Source organism: Petaurus breviceps, unplaced genomic scaffold (genome assembly GCF_028583685.1).
Source record: "Petaurus breviceps papuanus isolate PSGF00001 unplaced genomic scaffold, PetGlider_PUasm1.0 186, whole genome shotgun sequence".
Taxonomy (NCBI): Eukaryota; Metazoa; Chordata; class Mammalia; order Diprotodontia; family Petauridae; genus Petaurus; species Petaurus breviceps.
The window spans coordinates 16,640,550-16,664,832 of NW_027185798.1; the positions used below are offsets into that span (position 1 = coordinate 16,640,550).

Below are 24,283 nucleotides of genomic sequence, written 5' to 3' on the forward strand. Positions count from 1 at the left end.
CTCTCTCTCTCTCTCTCTCTCTCTCTCTCTCTCTCCCTGTCTCTCTAGGCATGGTTTTGTCTGAAAGTAGTCATTTATTTCTGGGACCCTGATATCTTTTACTTCTATGGTACCATCCTGGCCTGTGACATGAGGAAAAACCACTCCTATATTCTCCATATCACCACACCTGCAATCCCTTTCTTGGACTGGCTGCTGCTAGGTCCAGTCGAATCATAGCATGCTGGAGCTGGAAGGAACCTGAAGGGCCACTGCATCCACCCCCTTCATTTTGCAGCCTGAGGCCCAGAGCATGAAGGTACTGTAATAGCCTAGAGGTCACTGGATCTCCCTGGGTGGCCCAGTCAGCCTATAGGACACAACTTTTACTATTAACTTATTACAACCAGCTTCTTCCTCACAGTCGAGCACAGAACAGTGGGATGAGGTTTAGCATTGAATGACCTGGATCCAATCCCAGTTCTGCTCCTTGCTAGCTATGTGACTTTGTTGTTCAGTGCTTTCAGTCGTGTCCAACTCTTCATGACCCCATTTGGGGTTTTCTCAGCAAAGATACTGGAGTGGTTTGCCCTTTTCTTCTCCAGTTCATTTGACAGATGAGGAAACTGAGGCAGACAGGGTTAAGTGACTTGCCCAGGGTCACACAGCTAGTAAGTGCCTGAGGCTGGATTTGAACTCAAAAACTTGAGTCTTCTTGACCCTAGGCCTGGTGCTCTATGCACTATGGCACCACCTAATTTGACTTTAGACATATCACTTTACTTCCCTTGGCTTCCAGAAGCTGAGGGGGATAGACTAGCTCTTAAATCTGTGATTGTATGGATGGCAAACAGGAGACTGGAGATGGTTAGGGGCAAAGGGAAGGAGGAAGACCCCAAAGTGGGGTCAAGCTCATGAGTCGTGGATAGATCTATCAATGGGTAGGTCGGCCCTCTGTCTCCAAAGGGGCTCAGAAGATCAGAGATGCCATCTACTCCCACCCCATCACACATTTAGAGCTGAAAGGCACCTCAGAGTTCTTCAGCTTGTTTGTGTCCTGGATTCCCGGGGCAGGCTGGGAAGCCTCTGGACCCCTTCTCAGAACTGTGCTTCTAAATCCATAAAGTCCATAGCATTGCAGTGAAAGTGAAATGCAGTAATCACAATTACTTTTAAGAAGCAAGTCCACAGACTCCAGGCTAGGAAATCTTGCCTTCAGTTCTGATTCCCGTTACTCAATTCCAGGACCAATAAAATGCATTAAAATAGAACCGGATTCTGAGGGGTGCATACATAGGCTTCACCAGGCTGCCCAAGGCGGCCAGGACACACACAAGGATGAAGAAGCTACATTAGAACAAGTTGAGTCAGGCTGAAAACAGCAAGCCTGCAGGTATCTGAATTGCTTTGACATTTGACCCTGCCTTCCCATCAAAGAATATCTTGCTGCCAGACTAAATTGGCAGACCTACCGTGGCCCCCAATGCTCCATGATCACTGTCATTGCCCTCTACTTAGAGATTGGATGTGCACATGGCAAGGAGTAGAAAGCCATTTAGCCAGGCCAAGCTGTCCTGCTAGCAGAGTAAATGCTGACTCATGGAGCCCGACTCTATTTAGACAGCCCCAGGCCACCAGACCAGACCGTTTCACATGCCACCAACCTTCCACCTTCTCCTCCAGCCTCCTCCTCTCTATCCCTTGCTCTGAGCACAGTAATCAAATCGGTACCAGCGCTGATTCTGGAAAGCAGTGACAGATGACTTCCCTGTGGCCCCACTCAGCATCCCAGTTATTCCCCAAACCAAACTCTCTTCTTGGCCATCATTCCCCTGTATGGGTTGTCTCTGCCTATCAGAGGGCAAGGAGCCCCCGTCTCCATTTTCTCTTTGTATTCTTAGTACTTAGCACAATGGTTGGCATACAGTTGAATGTATGATGAATGATGATCTTCATTCATTTATTCCTAAACAATGTGGCAGCTAAGTGTAGGAGAATAAAAGAAAATCAGCAGAGTGTATACAGGAGGCATATGAGAAGAGTGCTTTAACCAGATGAGAAGATAACTATCAGGAAGTAGTGGGAGGTAAAGGCCAATGTCAGGTTTAGGGATCCTTGAAAACCTGATGACAGAGTTTGGACTTTATCTTCTAAGCAGTAGGGAGCCATTGAAGGTTTTTGAGCGAGGAAGTGACACTGAATTCAATATAGCAAACATTATTTGGTACTTAATTTAAGGAAGGTGCTGAGACCACCAAGAGAGCTTTCAGTTCAAAGAGATCAAAGTAGTGTCTTGGGATGCCTAGTCTGACAGTGACATGGAAGATGGATTGGAGTGGGGAGATACTGAGAGGCAGGATTTATAAACTGACTGTAAGGTTGTTCAGGTAGCCTAGGCAGATGTGGATGGAGGCCAGGAATAGGGAGGTTATAGAAGGAATGGGGAAGGAATTAGAGAGACTTTTCATAAAGCACATTGGCTATGGGGATGGAAGGCAAAGGATGAGTACAAGAGAAGAGTGGCAGTGTGGTGGAGTGGAAAGAATTCACTGGGCTGTGGGGTCAGGATAGCTGGGCTCTCACTGTAGCTACTCCCCCTTACTACCTTGTGTGCTCTGAACCCCTGAATCTTCATCTTTAAGAGATGGGTTAAATGAGAAGATCTAGTTTAAAACTAGGGAGGGAGAGCTAACACAGTAGGTGTAAGGATCCAGAAAAATCCATCTATGTAATTTTAATTTTAGTACTTAACTGGCATGGATTATACAATTTGGAGTTTATTTTTATTGTTTCATTTAATAGTATTTTTTTCAGTTATATGTAAAGATAGTTTTCAGCGTTCACTTTTATAAGATTTTGAGTTCCAGATTTTTTTTCTCCCTTCCTCCCCTCTCCCCAAGACAGCAAGCAATCTGATATAGGTTATACATGTACAATCATTAAACATATTTCCACATTAGTCATGTTGTGAAAGAAGAATCAAAACAAAAGGGAAAAACCATGAGAAGGAAAGAAAAAAGAAAATAGTCTGCTTTGAGACTCTATAGTTCTTTCTCTGGATGTGGATGGCATTTTCCATCATGAATTGTCTTAGATCATTGTATTGCTGAGAAAAGCTAAGTCTATCAAAGTTGCTCATCGTACAATGTTGCTGTTACTGTGTAGAACTCCTGGTTCCACTTATTTCATTCAACATCAGTTCATGCAAGTCTTCCCAGGTTTTTCTGAAATCCACATGCTCATCATTTCTGATAGCACAATAGTATTCTATTATATCTATATACCACAACTTGTTCAACCATTCCCCAATTGATGGGTCAGTTTTGGAGTTTATTTTTAAAGAAAATGCACAAACTAACTCTGACACAACTCATCACCCTTTATTTTATTAAAAATGTGTGATTAACTTAACTTGGTACAAGTACAATAAGATGACATTCAGGAGGAATAAATGTCAAGTCTTACCCTTGGGTTAAAAAAAGTCAATTTTACAAGTAAAGGTGGAGGGAAAGCCATGGTTCAATACTTTTGTCTTTAAGATGTGGAGACTGGAGCCCACTGCGCATTTAACTTCAATCAGCAGCTTGATGTGGGAGCCTAACATAAACAAAGGCTCAGGCCTTTGTGTGAGCTTTAATAAAAGAGGATTCACTTCCAGGAAGACGGATGTGAAAGCCCCTTGGTAGCTGCCCTGGTCAGACCACTTCTGGAGGGTTGGGTTCAGTCCGAGGTATAACAGTTTAGGGAGGACTTTGGGAAGCTGGGGAATGTCTAGGAGAGTGCCATCAGTGTTGAAGGGCCTTAAGTCCATGAAGATGAGCTGGAAGAAGTGGGGATATCTAGCCTGGGGAAGGGAAGAATATGATGGCTGCCTTGATATATCTGAAGGGTTGTCATACGAAGAAGGAAGAGACTTGATCCACTCTACCCCAGAGGGCACAACAGGAATATTGGGTCCAGATGACTAAGAAAACAAATTAGGATCGCTGTCAGGATGTTAGGGGAAAAAACCTTGAAACAGTTGTGGTTATTCATCCTTCATTCTTGAACTTGTCCAAAAGGTCGGTGAGTCAGTCAACAAACATTTATTTATCTCTTACTATGTTCCAAGCTCTCTGATAAGCACTGGAGATACAAATACAAACAAATCCCAGATACTCCCTGTCCTCAAATAACTTCCACTCCAATGAGGTGAATAAAGAATGAATGAAGCATTTATTAAGCTCTTCCTCTATGCAAAACACTGTGCTATGCTAGGAACACAAACAGAAAGAGTAAGACAGTCCTTCAGCTCCAGGAGCTCACAGTCTAACAGAGGAGAGAACACACATAGAAGGTTTCAGCTGCAAGTCAGATAGAAAGCGTCGTGGTCCTTATGGGGCAGTTACAAAGTGGATAGTAGTCCCACATTTTAAATGTCATTTCCACTGATAAAAATCACATCTGTTTCTGATGGTGAGAGATTTGACAGGGCTGAGGGCTTTAGCAAGAAGCACTTTGTCTTCTGGGTCTTTTGGAGGTGTGGCTGCTACACCTGCAGGAGCAGGGGTCAGGCTATATGACCACAGGGGCTGCTTCCCTAGATGATGTATGAGGGTGTAGGCTGGAAGCAGGGACATTCCCAAGGCTCTTGGGCTCAGGGTCTGATGGGAGACTCTTTGTCTCAACTGGCATGTTCACTCCCTGTGTATGAGCTGTCATTTTAGCGATTTAGAGGAAAGAGAGAAATTGGAGTGTGATCCAATCCTTACCTTGCTACTCATTATCTGTGTGACCTTGGGCAAAAACAGCAGCTTCCTGTTAAAGTACCTGAAAGACTGCAAAACTCATTCTCCCACTGAATCACAGCCTGTGGGAGAAGTGCTGCTGTTTCTCCCTTTCCCAGATGTGAAAACTGAGGTCACAGATTTGAACCAATGCACTCTGACTCCACACCTTGTGCCTTCTCCACTGTACTTCCAGCACTGCTCGTTAAAGCATAGGCCACAAACATGTCATGGCAGCCCTGGGGTGAAACACTGTCTGGTTCATGGAATCCTGAGACTGTTGCTTCAGAGCCAGAAGGGAACCCCAAGGTTGTCGATTCAAACCTTGTCTGAGAGCCAGAGAAAGGAAGGGACTAGTCTTGGGATGCTGGATAGAATCCTGTCTACTATGTGGCCAGTCCCTTCAGTCATTCAGAGGATCATGGCTCTCTCCAAGTGACTGAGCTACTTTTTGGTCAAAGTACTTCTTGCTTCTGAGGCTCTGGCATAAGTGCTTGAGAGCTGGAGGTGAAGCTTCCAAACTAAACAAGTAGTTAGTCCATGTGGTTGGTCCCTGGAGACCAGGAATTCCCAGTAATCATGGGACCCCTGCCACTGGGACTCTAGGCTGGGCGCCATATAGTCAGGATGGCAGAGTCGTCCTGTCCTCTGGGCTTTGTGGGTAATGACTTTTGTTCAGTCATTTTTTTTTCACTTGTGTCCAACTCTTTGTGAGCCCATTTGGGGCTTTATAGGCAGAGAAAATGGTGTGGTTTGCTATTTCCTTCTCCAGCCACAGATGAGGAAGCTGAGGCAAACAGGGTTAAGTGACTTTCCCAAGTAAGTGTATCAGTAGTAATAGCTAGTAAAAACTACAGAGATCATGCCCCATGTTACTGTGGCCTTAAGGTTTTGGCCTACAAAGAAATTATCTCAGATTATTATTGTGGTTGAAGACTAATAGTTGTCTTTTGGTTTTTTTATTGGCTAGTGGTATTATATTAGTATATTAATTAATTTATAGTGATATCTTAACATATGTTAAAGAGAGTCTAATTCTCTAACAGGCAAATTGGAAACCTGTGCAATGAATTCCTCAAAGGATTTATGGGGGGGAGGGGTTAATGTTTAATCTACTTGTTTCTTGTATAAAAGGATTTTAAGAGATCTAGTCCCATTCCTTCATTTTATGGATGAGAAAACTGAGGCCAGACAGAGTAAGGTATTATGCTGTCACTTTAAATCCTATCTCAGACCATTAAATGGTGCTCTGGGGTAATCGTCTGGGAGATAACAGTACCTGGGGCTCACTTGCTCCCCACACCTTTCCGTCTGTTGCCATGAGCCTCATACCAAAGGGCAACTTAGGACACACCTTTGGGACCTTTTCCCTAAACCAGTGCAAGAGGACTGAGCTGTCTCCAGATATTCATGGAATTACAGTTTTAAAGCTGGAAGAGAGTTATCCAGTCTAGCTCCCTCATTTTACAGATAAGGAGACTGAGGCACCAAGACATGAAGGTCCCAAGGTCCCGGAGATAAGTGGCTCGCCTTGGCCTTCCTGACTCCATATCCACAGCCCTCCACCTGTATATGGAGAAAAGAAGAGAGCACTGGTCTAGCCCTGAATTCAAATCTCACCTGTGGTGCTTATGAGCTGGACTACCTTAGGCAAATCGATGAACTTTTCTAAGCCTCAGTTTCCTCATCTGTGAAATGGGGAGAAGAGTGTCTGTAATACTTCCCTCAGAGAGGGGTTGTGAATTCATTGTCAGAATCCCTTACGTCTGTGTAGCGTCCTGCAGTGTTCAGAACACTTCCGTAGATGTGACCTTAGTGCCTCTCTGAAACAGGCTAGGTCATACAGTAGACAGAGCACTAGGCCTGGAATCAGGAAGACAGTTCAAATCTGACCTCAGACACTTACTAGCTTTGTGGCCCTGAGAGAGTCACTTAACCTCTGTGTGCCTCAGTTTCCATGCTGTACAATGGGGATAATAGCACCTCCCTCCCTCCCAGGGTTGTTGTGAGGATCAAATGACATCATGTTTGTAAGTTACTTTGCAAACCTCAAAGTGCTATTTTTATTAAATTTTTAAAAGAATAATGTAATTTATTTTAAAATATATTGATAGTCAAAACCATGGTTTTTCCAGTCACAGTGTATGACTGTGAGAGCTGGGACTAGAAGGCAAGCTGAGCACTGCAGAACTGATGTTTTTGAATTGCGGTGCTGGAGAAGAGACTTTGGAGAGTCTCTTGAATAGCAAGGAGATCAAAACAGTAAATACTTAAAGAATTAATTCCATTTATTCACTGGAAGGTTAAATACTAAAACTGAAGCTTAAATACTTTGGGCACATAATAAGAAGATGGGACTTGTTGGAAAGGACCCTGATGTTGGGAAAACTTGAAGGTAAGAGAAAAAGGGGATGGCAGAGGATGAGACGAATAGACAGTGTCATGGAAACAGTGACCATGAGCTTGGACAGATTCTGGTAGAGAGTGAGGACAGAAAGACCTGGTGTTCTCTGGTCCATGGGATCGCAAAGACTCTGACATGAGTGAACAAACGAACAACAATCTTATATTTATATCATTTTCTGATGCCTGCGTCAAAATGGGCACAGGCCGAACCAAGAAGTGAGGAATGATGGACACGAGCCAGGTGGGATCTGTCAAAGCAGTTCCGATTGATTGATCAGAGGGCAGGGTTTATATAATGAATGTAAAGCAATTCTCTCTTAGAAGCCCATGAGAAAATGTTTAATGTCCTTGTTCATTGACGTACATCTGTATGTTTTAATGTCCTTGTTCCCTCGAATGCATCTATGTTTGAGTCACTGGTTGGTTTTCAAGTCCTAAACTTCTGCAAGTCAGGAAGAGATGGTGAGCCAGTCTCTAGACATAATATAGCCTTCACGGGGAGCTGGCTTGGGAGAAATCCTGGACCAGACTCTTCCCATGTATGGACTGGGTCAGAGACTGGACCTCAACAATTTTCATTTTCCAATATATCCCTCCCTTATTCCCTACCCCTAGAGTCATCCTTTAAGACAAAAAATAAAAATGAGGGGTGGAGGGGGATTAGTTCAGTAAGACTAATGGGTACATATCAGTTAAGCCTGATAATACATGCAGTGTTCTATACCTGTAGTCCCCCACCTCTGCAAAGAAGCTGGTTCAGAGAGGGTGTTCCCAAAGGTCAATCAGTACAATTTGCCCCACCGTCCTTAAATGCCTCCTATGCTAAATTCTATACATGACCATGGCCGAGCTGACACCCATGTTTTCTGATTCTTAGTCTTTAGTCCAGGGGTTCTTCATCTTCACCTTAATGTTTAACCTTCTTGTATCTATCATCGATTCAGAGCTAAGTTGATTATCAGTCAATTAACAAATAATGATTTAGGACCCTGGGGAAACAGGGGCTAAGAATGAAACAGAACCTTTGGAAAGGAGGAGACAAGTACCTATATTAATATATTTGTATATGTATTGGTTGGTTGTTATCCTTCATTCTTCACTATGCTAGAGTCCAGCTTTGGTGTGTCCGACTGTGGCTGATCAGACCAACATGAGCTCAGAATGCTCCACCACAGGTCAGACACAAATAGTCCATGTGAACGTTTGCGGTGGACTCTCTAAATGTACACATCTTGCACTTTTTCTGAGCTGTTTCAATTCCACTTTGCTCATAGTGCACAGAACCTTCTCTGATGTGGGCACACCCTGCCGTGTCTCCCATGTCACACAATCAATTCCAAAGTTCTTGAGAGTGTCCTTGTATCATTTCTTTTGACCATCATGTGAACACTTGCCCTGAGTGAGTTCTTCATAAGATAGGCTTTTGGGGGGCAGTTAGGTGGCATAGTGAATAGAGCACTAGCCCTGAAGTCAGGAGGACCCGAGTTCATTTCTGGGCTCAGACACTTAACACAAAAAACTAGCCGTGTGACCTTGAACAAGTCACTTAACCCCAATTGCCTTGACTTCCCCCCTCCAAAAAAAAAAACCGAACCCAAACCCTCATAAAAGCAAACAAACCAAAAAACCAATCTTTTTGGCAAGCAAATGTTTTGCATTTGAACAATGTGGCCAGTCCATTGGAGTTACACTCTCTGAAGCAGAGTTTGAATGCTTGGCAATTTAGTTCAAGAAAGGACCTCAATATGTGTGTGTGTTCGTGTGTGCGTGCACGCCTGTGCACTTATATATTTGTGCACATGCGCATATATGCATGTACACACATATGTATATGTATGGGTACATGTAAATACATATGTGTGTATATAAGTGAAGAAGTATAAATATATACCCAGTTACCTACTTAATTAATTTAGTTAACTCAAAGTATCTGGGGAGAGAGTATTTTGGGACCAGCAGGTGGGGGGATCAAGAAAGGCTTCATGCAGAAGGTCATGTCTTAAGGAAGAGGGCTCTATGAGGACCTTCAGGACTAACCAGTCCCCTCTCTTTATACACAAGGAAACTGAGGCCCCCTGAGGAAAAGTTGCTTGCTCTAGGTCAATTAGATCTGCCAGATCAAGGTATAAAGGTGCATTTCTCCTATTCTCCTTTCCATAGTTGGAGGATGATGGGCATGGAATATTGCTTACTGTCAGCCTTGGTTGATGTTCACTTAGCTTTGCTGACCTGCCTTTCTTCTCTCTTTTTTTATCCTTTGTTCAAAAGAATGATTTTCTGGGTGGGGAAGTAGAAAGGGACATGTCAGGGAAATAAGGTGGCATAAAAACAAGACGATATAAAATTTTTAAAAGTATGCCACCCATGGGTAGCCTCCTACCAGAGCTTCTCAGAGCCTGACACCCTTCATTGGGGTGCTCTTTGCGGCGATCGTTTCCAGTGCTGTGGGGGTCAGGTTGCTGCCTCTGTTCTCCGTTAGCAATCATGGGACACCTATATCAGACTGCTTGCTGGTTTGGGGAGGAGGGGGGGACAGGTAAGGAAGGACAAAATTTTGGAACTCAAAATCTTACAAAAATGAATATTGAAAACTATCTTTATACACAATTGGAAAATAAAATACTACTGAGGAATCACAGGACAGCAGTCACCCCTTTGTTCCCAAGAAAGAAAGCCTAATCTATTGTGAAGTCATGCTCTGATCAGAAAAACTAGTGAGCAAACAGGCACTTTGGAAAGTTCCCTTGGCAAAGAGTTCTGTGAAATAACAAAGGGAAGTACACAGACCCAAGAAAACGACATAGTCAATGACCACAGCAGGGTAAATAAAAAGAAGAAAGAAAAATGTCAAAATAGAATGAATGCTATGTAATCCTGGCTACTAAACTTTGTCCTGGAGAAGGGAGGTCGGAGGGGTTCTCCTTTATTACCTGGACTATGAAAACAGGTTCCTAGAGGGCTTCCCGGGCCCAGCTTTAGAAGACAGCTCTGATACTCAGTCACTCCCTATCATCTGTAAACAGAAAAGGCATATCTCTTACCCTGATATCCAATCCAGTTTCAACCAGTTTTCCAGGGCTTTACTTCACACTGCTTCCCTCTTCGTAAGCAATCAGTAAACATTTACTAATAATCAATAAACATTAACTAAGTACCTACTATGTGTCCTCTTTAACATTTTATGGTTTTCACTTGCTTGTCATGCCTCCTTATTCTCAGCCCAGGCTGCCACCAAGTTGTGAGCAGAGAGTGGCAATTAGGCTTCTGACTCCAAAAGTATCTGTGGGCATTCTGGAGAAGATGAGGAATGTAAGCTCCCTGAGGGCAGGCCCATTTGTTTGTCTTACATCTTCAGGTGCCTTACCTAGTGTCTCTCACACTGTAGGCCCTTGATAAATGCTTTTTGGCTTGGGCCAGTTTGGAGAGGGAGGGAGCTAACTGGCTGTTACCAGGGAACGAACAGTGTTTACCCTCTTCAGGCATCCTAGCAGGCTGACTCGGAGTCACACTATTTTTTGTTTTCTTTTGTTGTTTTTTTTCTATTTTCTAGTTTTTGGCTCAGCTGATGATGTTTCTAATCAGTTTCACAAGTTCTGTGTTTTGTGGCCACTTGGGAAAGATGGAACTGGATGCCGTCACCCTCGCGATTGCCGTATGTATAACCTTCTCCATGTGCTGTTCAATAAAGTTGATCTTATAACAGTCCACCTGTATCTGACTGTTCTCCAAACTAGGAAGATTACTTAGCTGGGAAGTGGGAGTTGTACCCTGCTGACCTCATGGACCAGTTGGTCTGGCCTGTGAATTAGTTAGCTGTTTGTCCTGGTGATAAACTGAGGCCTAAAGGTGGGGAGAAGAAATCGGCAAAATTCCCTTTACTACTGTGTCCCATCCCCCAAGCCTAGAACTGAAGGGAGGCCAGAAGTCATTCTGAGGCTGTTTCCATTCTAGTGGGGTAATGCCAGGAGCCAAACCAAGAAGACGGGTCACTGAGAAAGCAGGGCTGCTGGACCACTCATGGCACACTTTTAGACAAGAGTCATCTGAATGAATGGGATGGGACTGGGCAAACCTATTGGTTTTGCCACATCATAATTCCAGAACTGGTTATCCCATCTCTGAACATTCAGAAATGATGCCCGAAGCCTGAACTATTTCCCAGCTCCAGGTTGCCCTTCTGCCTGGTAAATTGGGAGCGGATCATTCCTGTGCCACAGCTCTGGTTTTCTCTTTCATTTGTGTATTCAAGAAACATTAATTGGGGCAGGTAGGTGGCACAGTGAATAGAGTACCAGCCCTGGGGTCAGGAAGACCTGGGTTCAAATTCGGCCTCAGACACTTAACACATACTAGCTGTGTGACCTTGATCAAGTCACTTAATCCCAATTGCCCTGCCTTCCCCCTCCAAAAAGAAAAAAAAAGGCATTAATTCATTGCCTACTGAATGCCAGGCTAGGATGCTGTGGACATAAAGGTAAAAAAAAAAAAAAAGATCCTGCCCTTATAGGGCTCATATTCTAAGGGGGAAATAAGGTGCATATGGATAGTGAATCAAAACAAAATGTATACAAGGTAAGAATTGCCTGGCAACCAAGGCAATAGGAAAGACCTCAGGTTTCAGCAGAATAGTAGCCAGCCTTCACCTGACACTTTAATGCTGGCAAAGTGCTTTGTGTATATTCTCTTGTTTTATCCTCACAATAAGCCTGTGAAGTAGGCTATATTGTTATCCTCATTTTATAGAGGAGGAAACTGAGGCAAACAGACGTAAAGTGACTTGCCCTGGGTCACACAGCTAGTGAGCGAGTGAGGCTGGCTTTGAACTCAGGCCTTTCTGACTCGGTCACTGTACCACCTAGCTACCCCTAGGACCCAAAGATGGGTCCATTACCCTGTGTGTCCTAGCTGATTGATAGGGGCATGAGTCTCATTCACACTGAAGAAGAAAGGTCTCCCCCTTGTCTCCAAAGAAAGGGTGTGTGGCTTCCTTTCCCTGGGTTAACAGATGCAATATTGCTTTCTTTCCACGGCTTTCTGTGTAGGTTATAAACGTCACTGGCATTTCAGTGGGATTCGGCTTGGCTTCAGCCTGCGACACACTCATCTCCCAGGTAAGGAGGCAGCAGCTGCTGTCAGGTTCTCGGTTTGGCCCTCACCTAGACACAGGTGAAGGGAGAATAGCAGCAGCAGACTCCAGGCAGGCCAGATTGCTTCCAGAGACAGATGACAGTCTGGCTCTGCTTTCAAGAGGAAGAGAGAAAAAGAGGAAAGAGACAGGAAAAAAAAACATAGGAAAGAGACAGAAGAGCTGGGTTTAAACATGACCTCTGACACTGCCTATTGTGCTTTTGGCTAAGTCCCTTCACATCCCTGGGCCTTGGTTTCCTCATCTGTAAAATGAGGTTGGACTAGACATGGCTTCTGAGGTCCTCTCCAGCTCTCCATCTATGACCCTATACTCTTCCTTCGCTGATGTGGGTATAGGGCCTTAAAGTCCAAACTATTTCATCTTTTGAGGAAAAAAAAGAAAGTGCTAGTTTCCAGGACAAAGGGCTTTCTTAACTTCTTATATCCTCAGGTTCCCAACCCCCACAGGCCTCCGTTCCTCCATTCCAAAGAGCTTTGGGGACTGAATTCCAATCTCTTTGCCCCTAGAGACAAAAAACAAGTTTTTCAGCCCAGGAGCAGCAAACTTTTCTAGCAGGCAGGCACTGGGCTTGAGAGGAAATTAAGGGTCTGGATCATTAGTCCAGAAAGAGAAGTTAGACCATTTCTGATTTACCACCCAAGTCAGTGCTTTAGACAACTTTTTAAGACTGGGGCAGCTAGGTAGTACAGAGGATAGGGTGCTGGACCTAGGAAGACCTGAGTGCTAATCCATCCTCAGACACCAGCAGTGTGACCCTGGACAAGTCACTTAACCCAGATTGCCTCAGTTTCCTCATCTGTCAAATGAGTTGGAGAAGGACATGGCAAACTACTCCAGGATCTTTGCCAAGAAGACCCCAAATGGAGTCACAAAGAGTTGGCCATGACCGAACAACAACAACTGAGACTATAAGTTACCAATCGGGGCCAGCCTGTATTAGTTGAAAGAGTTTCTACCTTCAGGAGTTCCCAATGCCATTGAAATCCTGGGTCTAGTCCCTGTTGCCAGCCAGTTGTTTCAATCACGGTCGACTCTTTGTGGAACCTTTTGGGGTTTCCTTAGCAGAGACACTGGAGTGGTCTGCCATTTCCTTCTCCAGCTCAATTTACAGATAAAGAGGTGACTCATCCAGGGTCACACAGCTACTAAGTGACTGAGTCCAGATTTGAACTCATGAAGATGAGTCTTCCTGACTCTAGGCTGGGTGCTCTGTGCACTATGGAACCACCTGGCTGCCCTAGTCCAGTCTCCATCCTAGAGTGATTTCTGTCCTATGTGTAGGTTTTGCTGGGTCCCTTAGAGTGATAATGTCTCCTCCCTCTCCCCCTCCCTTACCTCAAAGATGCTTTTCTCTCTGTTATGGGCCCTTGAGGCAGGGCTGGGTTGCTTAGATAAGAAAGCCTGTTGCTTAGATAAAGTTAGATAAGCAGCAGCAAACCCAGGCAGCCTGGGAACCAAGGGCCATCCCTGCTCCTGTCTGGGCCACCCGCTGGGAGGGATGTTTCCCAGCTGTCTAGCCGCCAGTCCCCCCAGCCAGCACCTATTTGCTCTGGAGTCTGGTCTTGACTCTTCTCAAAAATATCTATAGAAAAACAGCCTTTTGTTTTGTCTTCCCAGGCCGTGTGCTTGGAGAAGTTTATCTTGACCAGCGCTGCTGGGCCTGCTCTGACCTTTGTTTTCAGTAGGAGGCCTGGGAGCTCAGCTGGGTCTTATTTCCCTCCAGAGCTCCCATTCTCAGTTCCAGAACTGAATGAATTCCTTTGTGTTGGGCTGATGGGGAAAGCTGATCATGGCTCAGAAGCCACCTAGCTCAGCCCTTTGCATTTACAGATGGTGGGGGAAAGGGAATGGTAGTGACTCACCCACCCAAGGTCATCCAGGAAGAAAGCAGGCAGGAGCAGGACTTGAACTCGGGATCTCTAATTCCAATCTGGCCTCTTTCATCTGCATTGTTTTTGGCATGGAACCTTAGATTTGGAGCCTGATGGCAGCTTAGGGGCAATGATCCAGGCTTCTTAGTCTATAGTTGAGGAAAGAGAGATGGGGAGAGATTAAGTAACTTGACCTGTGGGTGTAAGGATAGAATTCCACTGCCGAGCCTCCCATGGCTTAGATTGATTTGGCCCAGGTTTTGCAAAACTGAAATGATCTGGGGTTAAGGGTAGGCGGATTTGCTTGGGTTTTTGTTTTTTTGTTTGTTTTGTTCTGGGGTTTTTTGTATGTATGAGAGACACAAAAAACAAAATGGAGGGAAAATGGACTTGGAGGCAGGAAGACCCAAGATTAAAATCCTACCTCACAGACTCACCAGCTGTGTGACCCTGGGCAAGTCATTTAACCTGGAGGTGGGAGGGAGGGAATGTAGAACCTGCCCTATTGAGTGCTGTCTGTGTTTGTGCTTCTTACCTCCGTGTCTTTTATCCAGGTTGTGCCTCGTGCCTCGAATGCCCTTCCTCTTCACCTCCACCCGTTGGAATCTTAGCATCTTTCAAAGCTCTGTTCAAATCTCACAGCTTCTGATAAGACTTTCCTCCCTGTGTTTCTCCCTCCAGCCTCATGTTTCCTTACCTTTATTTATCTACAGATGCAGATACAGCCCCTTTTTCTTGTCATTTCCCCTGAAGCAGCACAGGTTCCTTCAACTCAGAACCAGTCCTAACATTGCACCTGCAAAGGGAATGCCAGTCGGCTGCCTTGTCGGTCAGTTCCTCTCTGAGTCCCTAGGCACTGCCTTCCCTACCCCCACATAGAATGTCAGCTCCCTGAGAGCAGGGACTGCGTCCTTTTTGTCTTCACATGCCCAGTGCCTGGGTACACAGGAGATGCCTGAGAGGTGTCTGAGGGGAGATTTCACTGATTTCCTGTTACCATCAGAGAAGCATTTTTAGTATATGTATGGCCTGGAGTCAGGAAGACCTGAGTGCAAATCCAGTCTGTGTGACCCTGGGGAAGTCCCTTAACCCTGTTTGCCTCGGTTTCCTCATCTGTAAAATGAGCTGGAGAAAGAAAGGGCAAACTTCTCCAGTATCTTTGCCAAGAAAACCCCAAATGGGGTCAGAACAACAATAGAGAAAATAATGGGAAAGTCTTCCCACGAAGAAAGTGAGCAGGAAGGGCTGGCACGCTGTCAGGCACATCTCAGCAGCGAGCTGACAGCCCTCTCTGCCTCCGTGTTCCTTCAGACTTACGGCAGCCGCAACCTGAAGTACGTGGGGGTCATCGTGCAGCGAGGAGTCCTCATGCTTCTTTTGTCCTGTTTCCCCTGCTGGGCCGTCTTCATCAACACCGAGCAGATCCTGCTCCTCTTCAGGCAGGATCCTGATGTGTCCAGGTGAGCCGCTCGGTGCCTCAGTTTCCCCGTCTGTCAAATGGGCGTGATGAGACAGCGCCTCCCTCCCAGGGTTGTCGTGTGAGCTTCAAATGAGATGACCCAAGAACAGGCTTGTAATAATCATGGCTATTGTTATTGTTACTGCCTTTAAAGAGACACGGGCCTGAGACGTTAACAAAGGCCAGCGGATGGGATGAAACCCTGGGAGATAAATCAGAGGGCTCTCTCAGAGATGACCCAGGCTCTCTTCTTTGGACTAGTGATCCAGTCCCTTCACTTCCCCTCAAACCCAGTACCTACCTGCTAGAAACATCCAGGCCACCTTTGCTGCTCCTGGGCCGAAAAGCTTGTTTTTTGTCTCTAGGGATGAAGAGATTGGAATTCAGTCCCCAAACCCCTTTGGAATGGAGGAATGGAGGCCTGTGGGGGGTGGGAGCCTGAGGCGATAAGAAGTTAAGAAAGCCCTTTGTCCAGGAGTCTAGCAGGCTTTCTTTCTTTCTCAAAAGAGGAAATAATTTGGACTTTGAGGTGACAAGCTGACTTTGGAATGTGGGTATTATAATAAATCTCCCTTTGCTTGGGCTGGCTGGCTGGTCACATTTAAACACTTGTGTCCAGAGCAGGCCCGAGAGCCTGGGCAGACACAGCCCATTGTCCGTTAGTCCATCCCCTTGCTGGGGCACCTGTAATGCTTTTCCTCTTCTTTCTTGTTCTAATTCTTCCAGGCTGACACAGACCTACGTCCTGATCTTCATCCCTGCTCTTCCTGTGAGTTCCCAGGGTCCGAGGGTTCATTTTCTGTGGTGCTTGGGTATGGAGTAATGCCCATAAAGATGTCATTCCCAAGAGATTGAATTAACACTGCCCGAGTCCTAGGGACAAGGTTCACTTCCTTCATACTGGAGGGGAACCTTAGCTGGGACTTAGGCTCTAAAGAGAAATCTTAAAAACATTAATCCAGAGAACAGTCAAAATTACCCTTGGAAATCCTTTAAACCCCTCACAAAGAAGTGCCCACTATCTTTAAACAGTTGTAGTGATAAAGAAAAAGGGGAGAAACTTTGACTAGCACCTTCCCTTCCTAAACTACCTTGTAGCTAACTATTTTATATTTAGTTTGACATCCATAGGTTGTCCATGCCCCCCTCCCCATTAGAACGTAAGCCTGTGGCCAGCAAGGGTTGTTTTTTGGTTGATTTATAAACAGAAATAGCTGGAAGGCTTAGCTCACATGAAGATGGATGATTAGGAAACTATAAGCATTATTAACCCGAAGCTTTGGTTAAAGGAGGCAAACAGACCAGGTGATATGTAAATTCATATTATTTATTCCCTTAAAGCTAGACAAAGCTAGTGAGCTTGTGTGTACAAGGAGCCAAAATCTACGTTCTGACTGCCTGACACAAGAACGCCAAAGTTTTTATGTGTTTTAGGACAATCCCAGGACGTCTCTGTCCCTTAGATTTATGGTCTCCATGTGTTTACTAGACAATTGACAAAGCAGCGTCAGTTGGAAATTAGGATCCCAGGATACTTGAGCTCCCCTATACAGCTCAGGCCTCTAGGAAAGATAAGAGAAGTCCACTATTCCAATTGCAGGCATCCTGTTTGTAAATGGGAAGAATACCCATTGTCGACCTTATCTGGTCTTTCAAGTTATGGACACAAGAAAGGGCATTTTTAGAGCAAAACAAAGCAGTCTGATGGATTAGTCCAGGCTTTAGCTCTTATTGAGGTCCAAAAATAATATCAAATTATCATCAACATTTTTCTCCACTGGTTTCTTAAGTCCGAACAATCAATATGTCAATATTTGTCTTGATTTGTAGCTCTTACCCATTTCCAAGGTATACGTGCTCACACTAAAAGTTTAACAACTGGCTTCCTCCAGTGGGTTATGAGATAGATCCAGCACCCCCCTGGACAGGGCTAAATTAGATGAAGCTAAGACATCAGAGGTGATATCAAGGAGCTTTCAACATGGCAGACCCGACCGGAATTACACAAGGCGGGGAAATGGGTACTTTGTGTGCCATAGGATGAGGACGTAGCAGTTGCTTGGATATCAGACCCCTTGGGGTCCTGTGAGGATGGACTTGGGTTCAAATTCTGGTTCTACAGCCTTTGTAACCCGAGGCAGATGTCTTCTCTCTAGGGCATAGTTTCCTCATCTGTAAAATGAGGAGGATGGACCACATGGCTCCTGAAGGCTGAGCTTTCCAGCTGTACATCTGGCATGGTGCTCATAGAAAACACAGAACAGGAAGGATGGAGGGGACTGAAAAGAGCACAGAATCACAGTCATTGAGAGCTGGAAGAAGCCTCTTATTCACCCAATTTGGTTGTTGTTGAGTTGTTTCCAGTCATATCCGACTCTTTGGGGTTTTCTCAGCAAAGACATTGGAGTGGTTTGCCATTTCCTTTCCCAGACCATTTTACAGGTGAGGAAACTGAGGCAAACAGGGTGAAGTAATTTGCCCAGGGTCATACAGATAGTAACTGTCTGAGGTCACATTTGAACTCAGGAAGACTCTTCCTGACTCCAGAGCCAACACTGTGTACTATGGCACCACCTAGCTGCCCCTAGTTACAGTTCAACCCCACTGGGGAAAAAAAAAAGTCCCCACTACAATATACCCAACCAAGGGGACCACCCCTTGGCACACAGTAAACACTTATTGACTGACAACAATGTGAAGATCTTCAGTGAGGGGGGATCCACTTGGGGAAAGCTCCCTTTGTTGTCAAATTTTCATTGATTTTAGGACGAGAATTGACCTCATCATGGCTTCGCCCCATCTTAAAGACCCAGTCTGATCTCCCTTCCACCTAGGAGCCCTTTAGATGCTCCAAGACAGCCGGAATGTCACCCTCTTCTCCAGACTGAACATCTTCCCACTTCCTCTAATTGAGCATCCTGTGACTGAAGACAGCCCTCTGGATGTGGTCTGATTAGGGCAGAGTGCCCCCCAGGCTTCCTCATTTCAGAAAACTGCGCCTCTCTCTTAATGCGGCCCAAGATTACATTAGCTGTATTTTATTTTATTCTGGGGGGCTGGTCCATCACGCTGCTGATTCTCATAGAGCCTGCCATTCAAGAAAATCTCCGGATCTTTTTTTGGAATAAATGCTCCCTCTCCTTGCCACTCCATCCTGTCTTTGTGAAAAAAATTTTTTTTTTTAATTGAGAATAAGACCTTATGTTTATGCTTATTAGATTGAGCCCAATGCTTTAGCTTGTCAAGACCTTTTTGGGTCCTGATTATTGTCCTTTGTGTTACCTACCCCTCCCAGCCTTGTGCCAGCTACAGGATGGTTGAGTCTGCTGTCTGTGCCTTTATCTAAATCATTGGTAACAAATGTTCAGCCATATGTGGCCAAGCAAAGATCCCTGGGGCAGTCCAGTGGAGACCATTAACAATCGGACTCTGAGTTCAGCTGCTTAACCAGTTCCAATTCCATCAAACTGTATTAATATCTAGTCCACATCTTTCCATATTCTCCACAGGAATAATATTAAATTTTACCAAATTATTTGTTAGGATCTGGTAAACTCTGTCGATAATGCCTGTATTCCAATTTAATAATAAGGTTGGTCTGCATGAGCTGCTCCTGATTAAGCCATATTGGTGCTTTTTAATCACCTAAACCTTTTTTTTTTAGGTGTGGCTACTCATTTCTTTAATGGTCTTGTCTGGAATTTTCCCAGAAGTCTATTGTCTGTAGAATCTATTGTCATTCCATTTTCAAAACCAAGATAGATTGACTTGGTTTTTATCTCCCTAAACCTGCTACACATTCCCCATTTCTAATCTTCCAAGTGAAAACTGAGGAGGGTCATGGAGAAGTCTTCACAAACATGTGGGCATTAGTGATAAGCATATCTGTTAATCCATGCAGATGGGCGGTTGGGATTTAAACAGAGCCTAAGTCACTGGAAATGGAAAGAAATGAAATATTAACATTTCCTTCTCTTTATTTTCTTGTAGGCAGCCTTCCTTTATATATTGCAGGTTAAATATTTGCAGAATCAGGTAATGATCACTCATTTTCTTCCTCTAGGGGTAGAGTGGGTATGTTTCCTTCTCTCTGAGAATGCTTCAGGCATCGGTCTCACACAGGGATCAGTGTGTTCTTAATTCAGGAAGTCCAGAGAAAATTCTGCTTTGATGTAGGAAACACTTGAACACTTCTTCCAGTAGGTTCACAGATTCTGGATAGAGTTGGAATTGATCTCAGAAATTAACTAGCCCAAGCCTTTCAGAGGAAGCTAAGACCAGAGAAGTTAATTGTTTCATTAATTTATAAACCAAGGTCACACAGGTAATGAGGGGCAGAGCCTAGATCTCACTGGATCATAGGCCTAGAGCTGGAAGGTATTTCAGAGACCTTTAGTCCAGGCCCTTTTTACAGATAAGGAAACTGATTCATAGGGAAGGTGAGTGATTTGTCCAAGATCACAGAGTCAGTAAGTAGCAGAGCTTGGATTTGAACTCTCTCTGCCCCATCCAGAGCTCTTTCCTCTGCCCCAGACACAATCTCTGTCTACAAAGGGCTTGATATTTGTAATTAAGTACTAAAAAAAATTGAACATCTGGCTCCTAAAAATTTCCCTTTTCACAGGGTCATAGCATTTCACACTAGATGCAAACTTACAGACCATATTGTCAAACATGCTCATTTTATACATCAGGAAACTGAGGGCCAGAGAGGTGGAGAATATTGCCCAAAGTTATACAGGTAGTAAATGGAAATCAGGATTTGAACTTGGGTCCTGTGATTTCAAATCCATCATTCTTTCCAGTATACCACATGGTCTCCTAGTGTGAGGGATCAGTCCTATTTTATAAATGAGGCAATGGGAGCCAGTGTAATCAAGTATTTTGTTCAGGGTCACTGTGAGCCAGACTTGAATCCAGGCCTCCTGACTCTCCTGACTCTCAGGCAAACACTGTGCCTTCCTGAGTCTACTCTATTTCTCCCATGTAACTCCACTGTGCTCACTAATAAATACTATTATTTATGTATGCCTGTGCAGGCATGTATATACATATATGTGTGTATGCATATGTATATAGGTAACACAATTAGAAAGCTGATTCCTCAGGCCCCCAGATTGGGGTCTCACAGCTGCACAATTAGAAAGGGTGATTTTTGGTGTCACGTGTCATATTGGGGGTCACATAGGTGGGGTTCTCTCTTCCTGGTTGCTTCTCTACTTTCATGGGGATTCCTTCTTTCTAGATTCCTGCCTCTGTCTCCATGTGGCCAGAATTCCATACTCCTCCCCTCTAAGAGAGGTAATAGGAATGAAAATAATGATAGCACTAAAAAAAATACATGAGCTTATTCCTTGATTATTTTTATTCCACTACCAAAAGCAGCTGTATTATGAGCGTGCCCCATACCTGGCTGAACATTACCAATATAAATGGAGAGTGACTTGTCCCAGCGCAGCATGGATCTGAATCCAGCAGGAAAGAAGAATGGGCTATATAATTACAACTGGCCACTTTTCAAAATACTCTATGTTTGGTTCTTGTTATACTCCTGAGAGGTCTATGAACCCCATTTTACAGATGTGGAAAAGAACTTTGAGGGGAGATTAAAAGAATAGTGGGAATACGGAATAAAATTCTTGATGGGAGAGAACCCACAGGAGAAGGAGGAATGGCAGCCTCTACCAGTGGGAAGAGAAGGATCCACATGGTCCCATGATCACAGACCCTTTTAATTAGGGGCTAGAAATCTGAAACCTTAGAGCTGGAGAGGGAGACCATCTAGGTCACTTTCTCCATTTTATAGAGGAGAAAACTGAGGCTCAGAGAAGCCATTTCCCATGACCTGCCTAAAGTACATCATGGATTAGGGACCAAGCTGAGACTAGAATTCAGGTCTCTTGACTTCCTTCCAAGTCCTAGTCCTGGTTCTTTCTAATGCACCAACATGAGAATTAGGAGCTTTAAAAAATTCTTATTTTTATTTTCATTTTCAAATTCTCTCCCCCCTTCAAGAGTTGGGAGCTTTGCCATTGGATAAATCAGTTGCAGAGGACCAGGTTCAAATCCCAGTTATCCCACTTATGGCTCTAGGCTTGTCATCTTATTCCTCAGTTTCCTCATCTCTAAAATGCCAGGGTTGAACTAGATGACCTCTCGGGTCCTTTCCAGCTCTAAATGTGTTCCTTTAAAGTCTTCTGAATGGGTAAGAATCAGGGAAGATGATTGGAACTTTCTCGTTCTCTTAAAATTTGAAAAAAGGATTGTACTGCTAACATGTGTTTAGCACATAGACAGTACTTTTTTAAATACCGACTGGTTTTCTCCTTGTTTCAGGGAATAATCCTGCCCCAGATTCTTACGGGAGTGGTGGCCAACATCCTCAATGCCCTCATTAACTACTTGCTTCTCTATCAACTGAGCTTGGGTGTGATGTGAGTCTAATTCAGTCTTTGAGCAGGGAAAAAGAAAAGGGTTCACACGACCCTGGGCTGCTGGCCCCCAAGCGACCTTGGCATCGGTAATATGTACCCACAGATTTATAGCCCCTTATGTCCTCTGAGGAAACATTTCAAAGGGTGGAAGGTTATTCCTGCTTCCCCAGGAAAAATTGGCCTGTGGAAATAGCCTTTGGGGAGGATATACTGCATAGCACAGCAGAAAGAGTGATGGGTTTGGAGTCGGGGGTCTTGGATCCAAAGCCTGGTCCTGCTGTTTACTAACTGTGTGACCTTGGATTAGTCACTTCCCTTTGCTGGACTTTTTTTTTTAATAAGCAATCGGGGTTAAGTAACTTGCTCCAGGTTACATGGCCAGGTGTTTCTGGGTGGGTGCTAAGTGTCTGAGCCCGGATTCGATTCCCAGGTCATTCTGACACTGGAGCCGGTGATCTTACTCACTGTGCTACCTGGCCGCCCCCCTTTGCTGGGCTTTTATTTCTTTCTCTATAAAATGATGGGATTGGACCAGATGATCTAACTCTGAGAGTCCTGTGATCCTAGTGATTAGTCATTCTTTCAACATATTGAGACTCCCTAGTTCACTGTAGGGCTTGACAATGCAGATGGGCAGATATCCCACCACCTCTGTCTCGTTCTTTCCTCCCAGGGGATCGGCACTGGCGAACACCATTTCCCAGTTCACCCTTACCCTCCTCCTGTTTCTGTACATTGTTTGGAGAAAGCTATACCGTGACACCTGGGAAGGTAATGCATGCCATAGTCCACCCAAAATGGTATACTCCTTGGAGGAGCTTAGCACAGGACCTGGCAAGTGGAAGTCACTTAGTAAATGTTGACTGACTGACTGACTGACTGATTCCACATGACTCCACAAGGAAATTCTTGATCAAATCAGGTTCAGACCAGCATCTTATACCATATACCATACTAAACTCAAAATGATCCTGACTTGAATACTAAAGGTCACATCATAACAAAATGAGTAGAGGACCAGATCCAGCACCTTTCACAGTTATGTTCCTAGGGAGAATTCCTAAGGGATAGAGGGGATCAAAAAAGATAAAATAGTTAACTTGATTACAAATGTATGGCAATTTTCTTCTGTAGACATTTTATTTATTGAAAGGGGAAGAAAAGTTTACCCCTTAGACCCTAAGAATGAGTTTTAGTAATGTAGCCCACAGGGTGTGACATTGACCCCCAACTCTCTCCAATGTCTCTCTTCCAGGACTGGGGCTGGCTCATTCATTGCATATAACCCATACTCACCCTGCAAGGTTTAGGGTGATTCCCAAGTAGCCATTTTCAGTATTCTAGGGGTTCCCTGGTAGAGGAGAAGACATAGTACTTGCATTTGTTGTTTCTAAGGTCCCAGTGGCATGCTTTCCATTTAAACAAATCAGCTGAGATGATACCATTTGCTCTTAATCATAACCATTTACCAAGAAAAGGCTAAATGATATTAATCATAGCACAGCATAACAATCCACCTATAAACCTAGGCCCCACTATCCCACCAATGTACACAGTGTTCATTGGGGAAAATGGACACAAACTTATAGAAAGCTGACAGTGAGACACATGAGTGGGGGAACTCATACCTTTAGAATATAGGCCTTTATGTCCTTGGTCACTATAGGGAAGCAGGACCATTCCTCTTCTATTCTCAGGCTGCTTAAGCAATGTTAGTCTCCTTTAACAAACAGTAGCCTTATTAAACCTAGGATCTGTAGAACTTCTAAGGTCTGAAACCTAGCTATTCAGATTTTCTCTGTGTTTTAAGGGTTTGCAAAAGGCAATATAAATGAGTTCATAAAGGATTTCCCTTCTTTAAGTCTACAAATTGGGCTGGAAAGCAAGGCCAGATCTTCAAGCAGCAAAAGGTTCTGCTTTCTTCAATCGGCTCCCAGCACAAGATTTTCCTCCGATCAGATCAACTCACTGCAGTTGCTATGGTACCTGTCTGTCCCTAGTCAGCCAAGTTCAGTTAGGCTCATCTCAAAGTACCTGCTACTATGTCCTGTTCACTTTTTGGTTCTGTCAGTTTCTCAACTCCATCACCTTCAGGCTTCTAATTCTCCATCTTCTCCATCTTTCTTGATTCAAATAAGGCTTTCTCATATATAGTGACTCACCTCTAACTTAGGGTGAAAACGCCCAAAATCTGCATTTCTTATCAGATAACAGTTCTT

General features: G+C 44.4%; 1 protein-coding gene across 2 annotated transcripts in view; it reads left to right on the top strand.

The window, feature by feature from the left end:
* SLC47A1 (solute carrier family 47 member 1) overlaps positions 1–24,283 on the top strand; it is a 61,604-nt gene that overhangs the window by 3,975 nt on the left and 33,346 nt on the right. For both annotated transcript variants that reach the window (XM_069089603.1, XM_069089602.1), the window contains exons 2-8: positions 10,702–10,803; positions 12,194–12,262; positions 15,483–15,631; positions 16,357–16,399; positions 19,621–19,665; positions 21,967–22,064; positions 22,738–22,835. In XM_069089603.1, the coding sequence (XP_068945704.1) occupies positions 10,702–10,803; positions 12,194–12,262; positions 15,483–15,631; positions 16,357–16,399; positions 19,621–19,665; positions 21,967–22,064; positions 22,738–22,835 (604 nt within the window). The remainder of the gene's footprint in view (positions 1–10,701; positions 10,804–12,193; positions 12,263–15,482; positions 15,632–16,356; positions 16,400–19,620; positions 19,666–21,966; positions 22,065–22,737; positions 22,836–24,283) is intronic.